The 11,584-nt window shown below is 36.6% G+C and overlaps 1 protein-coding gene across 1 annotated transcript in view; it reads left to right on the plus strand.

The window, feature by feature from the left end:
- spon1a (spondin 1a) overlaps positions 1 to 11,584 on the plus strand; it is a 60,423-nt gene that overhangs the window by 38,024 nt on the left and 10,815 nt on the right. Inside the window, exons 7-8 of the mRNA XM_015037147.1 lie at positions 5,605 to 5,669; positions 9,664 to 9,865. Coding sequence (XP_014892633.1) covers positions 5,605 to 5,669; positions 9,664 to 9,865 — 267 coding nt within the window. The remainder of the gene's footprint in view (positions 1 to 5,604; positions 5,670 to 9,663; positions 9,866 to 11,584) is intronic.

The following is an 11,584-nucleotide window of genomic DNA, read 5'->3' on the forward strand; positions in this document are numbered from 1 at the left end:
TCTTTTTATTTTGTCATATTTAAACAAATTCCACAAGTGGGTGATTTTATTTAACATCCCAAGTGTGTGTGAGGAGTTCTTGCTGCTACTGTTTCATGGTTTTTTTCACCTTCTTCATTTCAGCTCTGCCACCAGGAACTGGGAATGGCCATTAGTATAATTTTTTCACAGAGACTGGGTGAATAATATGAGCAATTTCCACAGAGATTCCCTCCCTACTTCTGCTTCAGTGACAGTCGGGCTTCACTGACATGAAAGATGCTAATATGGTTTTATATGCATTGAGAAGCTTGCTGCTTCATCTCTTTTCTGAAGCAAGATTCTAAGAAAATTAATGAATTAAAATTCAGCTCTAAAAAGAAGAGACTCGAATATAGACAGAGGAAAAATTATTAATTAATTAAAAAAATTAAATAGATGCACGCGCCATCCCCAAATACAATACACAGGAAGACAAACATTATGTTGCTTGACAATTTGCAAATTGGTTGCCTTAAATCTGTTGTTGTTATACAAACATAATGACACAATGAAAAGCAAATAAGTAATAAAATCCCAATAACGTTGGAATAATTTCTTACACTAATGGCTATTTGATGTTTAACAGTTTAATAGTAGTGAGCATAAATATTGTGTGTGGCCTTTTTTGTTTTCCAAAGTGAAGGCTGCTGGTCGGGGTAGCAGCTCGAGGGCTTGGTGGTGTTTTCACATTAGAATGGTTGTGACAGATCGGCTGCAATTTTCTTTTACTGCTAGGCTTTGGAAAACGTAGTACCATTTTTCAGATATCTTCCACCCAGAAAGTGCTCTGTGAAAAAAATGAGAAATCCTCTCTGAGTCGGTAAGAAGTCATCTGAATGACATCTCAGCTGTTTTGTTCTTTTGTATTATTCCATACATGTGAAAGCACTGCTGTAGGCAAGATACCAATCAAATTATTGGACTTTCCTCAGATCTCAACAAAGCACAGAGGTCAGGGGGCCAATTATGTTAGAAAAATTACAATAATGCAGTTGTATGTTGAAAAAGCATATTGGAATACAGTGGAAAGATATTTTATTCCACCCCCAGTGTCATCCTTGGGACACCAAATTTTTCTAGCAACTAATATAGGCACCATGTACATTCAAACCAGTTACTTGGGGGCCCAGCTAGTAAAAAAAAAAAAAAAAAAAAAAAAAAAGAAAACACTCCTGTCCTATTGTCACAAGTTTTAACGTGCAGTTTTCCAAGTTCTACTGCTTCAACAGGAACTCTGTGGTTTGCTCAGATAAGACTAAGTTTGTGCTTTTCAGCAAGAAACAATGCAGTTGGTCTTGATGCAAAACAGCTGAATATGTAGAAAAGAATCAAATGCCTCCTGTTGAGTATGGGTTGGTGTTGCTCTGTTCCTGTTTTTCGGTGCTGCAGAACTTGTATGGGTCAGAAATTATGTGAATTAGACCTCTGGTGATCTCTTGTCAGTCAATTGGATCATCATTGGACCTTCCAGAAGGATACATTTTTAAAACATGACCAAATCTGTTTCGCCAGACATAAAATCATGGCTATGTCAGCTCTCAAACCTAAATCCTATAGAAAATTTGCGGCATGAGCTGAATAGGAGAAAGCGCATGAATGAACCAATAAGTCGGGATAATCCAGAGAGATTGCGAAGAGGAATGGCCAAAATCCCTTTCTCTCTGTGAGTTCAAACTTTTTGAAATGTTCTGCAACCAAAGTGTGGGAAATGGGGGTAAAAAATCATGAGAGCATGGCAATAATAGTGTAACCTGTGATTTTGTCAAACATAAATATGCTTGAGTGTGTGCCAGTTTTCTACCAAGTAAGTGTATTCAAATAAAAGGGAAGATTTTTTTTCTTATTTCATCAGTTTGGAAGTTTGATGTATCTTGAGGATTTTCACACATCTTGCCACTAAACATAAGGGATGCTACCAAATCTTAAGTGCCTTTAAAATCCATGTTGCTTGTGTGCAGGGGAATTACAAATTGTTGACACAGTGATTAAAAAAGTTGCAGCTCATCTCCTAAATTTTGTGGTGTGAATCCATTCATATTAACCGGGGCTTATACATGTTAAAACCCTATCAGTGCAAAAGGGCAACATTAACCATATCAACACTTCAACTCTACCCCTAACAGTTTCTTCTTTGCAGTGATGTCAGTTTAAATGTAGTTTCTTGCCTAACAGGGAATTACACATGCTAAATCAAGCATCACAAATGAAGGTTCACTGCACTTGTCAAGTCTAGATGGGAATTATTCATGCAATATGAATCTGTTCCCTACAAGATGATGCCATTTCCACTGCTTGATGTGTCTTCACTAATAGATTCAAGCAGTTCTATATTCTGGAAATGACTCAGCTACCAAAAACTTCTTTGTGTAGCTGATCTATCGTATCTGTGAGATACGATAGATTTGTTTTTGTTTGTCAAATGTTTGAAATTATGATGTGTTTCCCACACGATTTCTTTCTGTCTGTCCAGTATGCTTTGCAGTCAAATTGGCAGTATAAAGCCAACAACTTTTACTAGAAATAAATCTGTTTTCCTTTGCTGTCAGAATATGTTTTTATGGTGTTTCTTGATAAAATAAGCTCTTCAAAGTTTTCCAACAGTCTTCCACTTACAATTACTTTCTTTATGTCAGTTGATTCTTAGTGGAGGGAAGATGCATAGCCTGTAATATAATATTTAAATTGAAAGAGGTTTAAGGATCAAGCTTAGTTATTTGTAAGATTTGCTCTTTCAATTTTTTTGAATTAAAAAAAAAAATCTAAATTTACCTGACTGCCAACTGGTTCCTTCACTTTCTCATAAAACTAAGAATTATAAAAATCTGCAAGAGCTCAGCCACGGGGTAAGAGACGGTCAAGTTGCAAGATTGCAGAATCCATCAATAAAATAAACTCTACTTTTGTTATGACTAACTCGTATCTCTAGTATGATCGAACATTTATAGGAATAACTTGACACTGCAGTCTGGAAAAGCTAAAGATTCCACTCTAGCGCCTCTAATGCAGCTCAGATCTCTTATTCATCCTCATGATGTTTTGGCAGCATCTGAGGCAACCTCACAGCTACGACACAAGCAGTTTAAAAACTCCAGATGAGTGGTGAGTGTCAGGGCGAATTGGCCATGCAGAGGGACTCTCGATGGAACTAAAGCATGACCACCATGCACAGTTGTCCTGGTAATGACAGAAAAAAGAAAATATGTGAGGGTTGCTAAGGTTTTCTGTGCCAAAGGGAGAACCATGCACTACTTGGCTATTACCTTTAAAGAATTTACCCTCAGCTCACTGTGAGCCAATTTCATGGCTGATATCCCCGGTGTGAGGGAGTACGACAGGTCAATTCTCCCCCAGCAGGAAAGATTTGGACTTGTGGCTTCAGGGGACTCCGACAATAGGTTCACTTCCAGCTCATGGTGTTCCTGTTTAAAAAGGTCAGCATCAAAATCATGCATAATTTAAACTAAACACATGTACATAAACGTAAAGGTTCATTGTTCGGCCCCTGATGGGTGTGTATATTTTCCAAAAGTGTTAAAACATTCTAAAAAAACAGGCTTTTCATGTCTGTTTCTATGCAGACAAAATTTTAAAATTGGAATAAAATCACAAGTTCTGTGAAGCATTTCATGGGTTGTATTCTTATCTGGAAATGCTAAAAATGCATCAGTGAGAGATTCTAAGTCGCTTTTGATTTATGGTGATGTGATTTTTAGAAATGTGATTGGATGTTTAATTTGCAATAGAAGACATTTTGTATTTCCTGTCAAAAAGGAGTCAGTTCAGGAGACAACTGTCCTAAATGAGAAAGCAATAGTAAAACCAGAAGGTGAATTAAACCAATCATTTTATGATGGAGACAAATGGCTTTCAATATCGAGATGATTGACCCTTTTTGTGTACAAAATTGAGATGGATTCTATTTTAAATAATGATTTGAGCTGCAGTGTTTGTCCGAATAGACAGATGTGTCTGCTGTATCAGTGCAGTGGCAAAATGGAAAATGACTGATCGGTTCCACTTTACAAGATGCACCAACACAATAGAACGGAAAGCTATTTTTTATCACCTCATTTGTTTCTGATTCCTAATTGAAAAGCAGTTAAATGCATTTGTGTATACAAGGTAAAACCTTTGCTTTTCATTGTTAGAATAGCCATGAATCACTTTACAATTTATTCATTTAACTGATGAAAATGTTTTGACTTCTACAGTATAATTAGTGAGTTGTGACATTTATATTATTACTCAAAAGCCAATATTATGGTTAGTATAGCTATTAAATATAACTAACTCTGTAACTTTGTTAAATAAAGAGTTTAGCAAATCTGTCCACTGAATACAAAAAAATAAGTAGGACTTTAGACAGTTAAATATGTCAAACTCAACACTGAGTGACTAAGTGAACAAATACCTGAAAGAAGATTAGTAGACAAGTTTTAAGCATAATGTATTAGAAGACTTTAAAAGGACTGAAGTAATATTAATATATGCAGCCAGCACCACAATGGCTTGTTCCATTGAGATTTGTAGCAAAAAATAAAACATTAAAATGTGCAGAAGATTTGGAAAAAGACAAGAAGAAAAGTGACAGATGAAAATAATGGTTCTGATATTGCTATCTTTTTCAATTTGTGAGTTTTAGCGTTTGTACAAGCTTAATGATCTGCTGCATATTTTCTTATCATGGTGGTAAATGTGTAAAATTACAGCCATTACAGCTAATACTTACTACAAAACAGTGATGGCTTTTTTTCCCCACATTTGCTTAACTTTTTTATCTTTTAGTCACTTCCTAATGCATTAATCTATTTTCTCTAATGGGTGTATACATCAGAATTTTGCTCTGTTTCTTTTTTTTTTTTTAATGATGAAATATCCAGCTTGAGTGAAAATACTTCATAGGTTTAAGGAACCCCCAAACCTGTAAACTTTATTCTAGTTGAAATCCACAGGAGTACAGCCTAGTGAATTAAAATAACACATTTCATTTTAGGGGATTTTCTTGATCTGGTTGTAATACCTTTGTGCATAAAAAAATGTTTTCTTCATTAAATTGGTGTTTTTCAAAATTCTTACTTTTTCTGCTCCTGCTACTTTGATCTAGTTAAACCTAAATCACGACTGAGACTGATGGGGCTTTATAGAAACATTGTAAACCGACAAACAAAACTCTTAGTTTATGTTTATATTCAATTAAAGGGCGTATGCTCCACATTTTACAGCTTTATTTTTCAGCTGTTCACACACTTACCTAACAATGGTTAAGTGAACTTTTTGGATTGAAGGAAGGTGTAACTCCAGTTTGAACAGGATCTACCACCATCTACCAGATGCCTGTGACTTTTCGTTTTCCTGCTGTATGATGATTTTCTGGTCTCGGGTGGCTGTTAATGTTCAGTTTTGTTTGTTAAATAACATGTCAGTATTTGAATGGCTAAGGCGGCTCTTCTGCTCCTTCTCTATTGTTACTTCACCATCGGCTTATGAAGTGTAAAAATCGATTGATCAGTCCTCCGCTGTCACTTTTGTCCAAACAATAACTTCTTTGTTTTTGACCCAGCTTGTATTTCTTTCTTGTCAAAGGGTGATGAAGTCCTGACAGTCATCAAAATGAAGGCTCAGTGGCCGGCCTGGCAGCCTCTTAATGTGTAAGTAAAATTAGGTCTTGGAAGTAAATTGCTTTTCACTCTATTACCAGTTTTTTTTTTGTTTGTTTTTTTGTTTGTTTTTAGGTTTTATTAAAATTGCAAGCCTCTTTCTCTCTACCTGTCAGCAGTATTGTGGATATGTTGTCTAGAATATTGCTAGGCTAGGATCTTACAGAATTAGGATTTTATTTATTTATTTTGTATTTGTAAAAGATAATCCTACACATTTTGAGTTGTGATATGTTTTTGTGAGGCATTTTCTGAACATATTTGTCTGAATTTGAAATATTTGTTTTCTCATTGTGAGTATTAGAGATTATCGCTTATTATTTATAAAGTATCTCTTATTGGAAATATCTAACCACTTGATAAAACAAGATATATATGCAGATTTTATATTGACATCTGACGTATTTTCAGGTGATTACCTTGAATTGATTTGAGGTCAAATCAAGTATGTTATTTATAATGAAGCTATGGTAAACCATAGAATATGTTAGGATGCTGTTAAGTGAATTGGTCTTATTATGAAAAACTGTATAATAAGCTAACTTTTAAAAGTAAAATTGAGGCTTTATGCTTGTTTTTCCCCATCCAAAATATCTACAACATCCACTTTTTAAAACTGCAGTTGTTTTCAAAGTTGCCTCCAAAGTTTGCTGATTAGTAAAAACTCAGTAGAGCCTTGAAACTGCCAGCTCCGCTGGTTTTCAGGGTGCACGTTAATTTTCTCCCAGGTTCATAGGAGCCATTTAATTTTTTATTCATGAGAAAAACAAAAACCTTTTTTGACTCAGTTCGTGGGGAGAAGTTTGAGAATGCGAGCACAGCGCTGTTTCCTCAACTGCAGGGGGGGGGGCTCTGTCAGGGCCACGAGATCAGTCTCCAATGTGAAGAAAACAGCCTAATTAGAAAAACCTGGGCTAACAAGTGACCTATGTGATATGGGCCATATGCTTTCAATAATAACTTTCCACAGGGACCGTATGCAGCATACAGAAGTGATTGTAGTGTGAGCAAGGTTAGTTAGGCACAAGGAAAGGTGTGAGTATTTTGTGTCTGTAATTAAATGGAACATTCTTTTCCCCAACAAACGTCTGAGGAAAGGGTCAAATTGACACCTGAATGAAAAACATGTTAAAAAATTGAGTCGTAAGCACTCCATTACCATCTTGTCTGTCCTGCATTTAAAATCGGTGTTTCATATTCATGTCTAAAATCTCTAAAACGGGACATACTTATGCATGTAATAGTGTAAGTAGCACATATAAACGCATGATTTTTTTTCTTATTATTAGGTCTGCATATTAAAAACATGGGATTTGTGATAATGTTGGTGAATATGACAATATGTATTGCAATAAATTATGTAACCAAACAGTGTTAAATTTGTATAGCCTGGGAATCTGTCCAGCAACTAACAAAAACTCCAACATTTAATTCTTTCTTAGCAACACGTTTTAATTGAAAAGGTTACAACGAAACAACTCGTAACTTTTAATGTTTAGCAGGTAATCTTAATAATTTACTAAAATATTTTTGTCAAAAATATATAACTGTCATCCATCCATCCATCCATCCATCCATCCATCCATCCATCCATCCATCCATCCATCCATCCATCCCCTTTTTTCTTGACAGCAGAAAAATTCAATCGTGTCCTGAACTTTGTCATGGATTTCTTAATTTGACTCCTTTCAGGAAAAGAAGTGTGAAATACATTTTGTCTATTTAGTGCTGCAGAAATTTAACAGACAGCTATATACCTGACCAAATAGTCGATAAGATCAGTCAACGTCCGAACCATTTGAGTTTTAAATAAATTGCTTTTAGCACTGTGACCTGCGCACATTCTTGTGTAGCAGATGCAGTGCAGAAATGGCTCCGTTGCGGAACTACACAGTTGATTCAACAAATGTTCTGGCCAGTTTGTTACTTTTCTTTATCAGTTTCTGTGAAAATCAGAAATTTGTCAAAGTGGAGTGATAAACTCAATCTTGAGAAAGCACTGCCTCTGACAGCCACTTTCATTTTTGCCCCATATCTTCTCTCTCATCATGACATTATTTTCCTCCTTTAGTTTCATCACTGCAGCTTTCTTCATTTATCTACCCTCTGTGTGCGCCACGGCTTCCTACGTTTTTAACGATTAAACTAGTTTCCTGACAGCCTGAGCGCCTTCCCGACACTCATGCTGACTCCCTGTTCTCTCCCACTCTGCTATGTCAGGCATCATCCTAATAACCCAAAGACTGCTTTGGTGTTCCCTGATTTATATGTGATTAGCCGCTAAAAAGGAGGAAGTAAGCTGTCAACAATGTGAAGTAAAGATCTTCTTTGAAGAACAGAGCGCAGCCTTAATGAGCAACATTCAGCGTTTTGGTGTTGATAGCAGTGGATCCTATCTGTGCAGAGTGGTACATCAAACACTGCTCCACTTTTTGATAAAAAAAAAAAATAAATAAATAAAAAATGAAAAGTTTTCCAGTAAGTGCTGTAGCTGGAAATTATCATAAAAAAGACAGATCTTTATCCATGGTTAAAAAAAAATACTTTTAAAATAAAGAATTCTCAATACTAGTGACCTTGTCTGATACTGTATGTTGTCGTCAGAATTAGTCTTTCATTGTGCAGTTAATGTAGTCTTTCTTAATGATAAACAGAAAAGATAGCTTTGACATCCTCACAACAGTTGTGTGCATTTTCACACAGGAATATCACAGTTTCTCATTTCTGTATCAGCGATCTCCGCCAAAGTCTAAGCAAGCTTTTGAAGTTATTACATCTTAAAATTGAGAAGCATTTAATTTGGGCTCTCTTGTCTAATTACCTCACTTATTTGTTGCGGACTTGTTTGTTCCAGGGTTCAGTTTTTGTCTACTTTTCTATCATTTATCTTTAAGATTGACATAAAGCTTCAGTGTCCAGCAGAGTGGAATCAAGAAGTGTGTTTCTAGGCGGTAATGCCTATTTCACATCCTCCAAGACAATCATTAACAGACTATGCAAGGACAGGACTAAGCTGGTCATGTGGATTTAAATGGGCATGATGAAAGCCAAGGAGTGACTGTTTAATTGTCTATGTTTCAACAAGAAGCTTCCCATTTCTAATTAATCTTGTATTGGCTGGGAAATGTCTTGTAATTAGTTTAGCTGTCAATCATTGAGCAAGACAGATGGTCAAATGTGTGTGTGTGTGTGTGTGTGTGTGTGTGTGTGTGTGTGTGTGTGTGTGTGTGCATTTTGCTCTTGTGCTGGAACAGAACAAAATGGGGTTCATGTGGTCTGGTACAGGGAGAGCAAAATATGGCATCTAAATATATGATGTCTTGAAATGTTGCACATTTCAGGAGAGCATTGTTTAGTTTCTTATTTACTGTAATGATCTCAACTTTAACTGTTACTGGTGTTTCAAAAATGCATTCAACCTATAAGGTTAACATAAAACAACAATCATTGAGCTAATTTAATTGATTTAGTCCTCTCATGTACCTCTCTTGGTCATTTACCATTTTTTACATTTGAGTCAGGTTGCGCTTCTAAAAATTGCTATTATTTAAGCTGGAATTTTCCTTAATTGCGTTCTTCATTTATCCTTTATGCGAAAAAAAGACGATTTACGTATAAATTATTTAGGATATGAGTACGTCTTATCTGTTTACTTGATTTGTGCGTTTGTGAACCTCTAAAACCCCAGCAGTCTTTGTCAGGGAATCTTTATTGTGACAAACATAGGAAATGTGGGTCTTTCAAAATGCATTAGGTTGAACTAAGTGCATCATTTGGGTTGTTTGGGGCAACCGTCTCTCATTAGTTGGTCCAGTGCAGCATAGCCTCAGGACGCATGAGGGACGCCACATTTGTTATGCCAATGCCTTTGGAATTATTTCAGCTCTCTGTTGGAATGCAGCTAACAGCTGCTGCTTCTTTTTTTTTTTTTTTCTAAAATCTAAAAAACTGCACTGATTCACTTAGTGCTAACTCTCTTAATCAGGCGTGCTGCCCCCTCAGCCGAATTCTCCGTGGACCGAAGCCGCCACCTTATGTCTTTCCTAACCATGATGGGACCCAGTCCAGACTGGAACGTGGGACTGTCTGCTGAGGACCTGTGTACCAAAGAGTGTGGTTGGGCCCAAAGGGTGGTCCAGGACCTGATCCCATGGGATGCCGGCACTGATAGCGGTGTGTCATATGAGGTCAGTGCGAACAATTGTTTATGTGAATGTTAATTGCAAGAATGATGCATTGTGGTCTTTCCGTGAACACACAAACAAGTTTTTTTTTTTTTTTTTTGTTTTTTTTGTAATTTCTAAAGTTGTAACAAATCAAATATAAGACATAAGTTGTTTTAAGCAGTTACACATCTCAGATTGTTTTTTCCAGTCTGCAGTGCAAAAGGCTGCACTTGTTCATGGATAGGCTGTGCACTCCATGAAAATATGAGGATTAATTTACTTAGAAATACAGTCACAATATTAGCATTTATTACTTAAAGCCTTGGCTATTCACTGTCAGATAAAAATAAGCATTCGATCTTGGAGATTATATTCACTTTAACAAATAACTTGGATCTTGGATTATTATGAAGGGAAATAAAAGGGAACAATTTTTTGTTTGTTTTTCAATATTTGCTCGTGATCAATCTTGTGGCTCACCTTAAGTTAAACGCCTTCACTTTGCCTTTCCTTTCAGTCTTTCTCAAACTGTTTCTTCACATCATTTATTTTGCCCCTCTTGTAGCCTCCCTCCTCCCTCTCATCACAGAGTAAGCCTGACTTTGACCTTGTTATTATATTGACCGCTACTTCTTCATCACTCTGTCCGACCACATTCAAACTCAGTAGTTTTTTTTTGCAAAGGTCTGTTCACTTCTGGTATGTATATATATATATATATATATATAAAACATAAATAATAGTTTATTCCGCCATCCAGTCTGCCCATAACAGCCGTAAGCACTGCTCCTCCTCCTCCCTCACAGAAGTCACTCTGAGGTGCTTTCAGCCGTACTCTCCAGTCAGCACTAACAGATTAGGTTTTGTGAGCTCCATGTGTACGCCTCTGGCTGATCCCGTGGGGCTCGTAGGCAGACACATGTAACTGAAGCTACCCCGTACACACTCACGCTACCTTCAAGCAGCAGTTTTGGATCTAAAAACCCCTTTATGTCCCGATTGTTAAATTCAAATGTTTTATGCCTTTGTGAAACATGCATAATAAAAGGCAAGTGTTCTGAAAACCTGCAGTTAAATATTACAGCTTGACCCAGTGATATTGCTTTTTACTGCCAGTACTCAGGCTCCCAGAGGGAATAATTTGTCCATAAAAGTGAAGCAGTAACTTCAACAAGAAACATCTGTATTGTTGCTTTATTCTGTCATCTTCAATCCAGGTGTTGCTAAAACACAGACGCATTTTACGTCCAACTTCAGATTCCATGTTACAGTCATTTACCTCTTAAAACTGTGGATATGTACCTAACTTCCCCTGTCACCATGTATACCCCCAGTCCACTTTCACTGCTGGACTGCATTTCTTTGGCCCGCTAAACTATTTTAGCAGGCCAAAATCATACATTCCAGCTATGAGGAACTTTTCAGGCTGAGATCCAGCTTTTACGGACATTCAGTTTTTAGGGCTGTACGTTCACTGCTAGGAAAAATCAGTTACGTAACATACAGCCAACAAAACTGGGTGCAGACGCTTGTTAATGTGCCTTAATCCTTCAAAATACGGTTTTGATTTGTGATTGGGAATCCTGATCCAGCTTTGTTTGGCTTTTTGAAATGTTGATACAGTTTCATTTTCCAATAGAATAATAAACCCGCATACATATCCAAATGGTTTTGGAAAAAAAGTAAAACATGCTAATATTAAGCTTCTCGATTGACCTTCCCAAAGCCCTAATCAAAAAA

Source organism: Poecilia latipinna, unplaced genomic scaffold, assembly GCF_001443285.1.
Source record: "Poecilia latipinna isolate Pla-1442-1.1 unplaced genomic scaffold, P_latipinna-1.0 Scaffold396, whole genome shotgun sequence".
Classification (NCBI taxonomy): domain Eukaryota; kingdom Metazoa; phylum Chordata; class Actinopteri; order Cyprinodontiformes; family Poeciliidae; genus Poecilia; species Poecilia latipinna.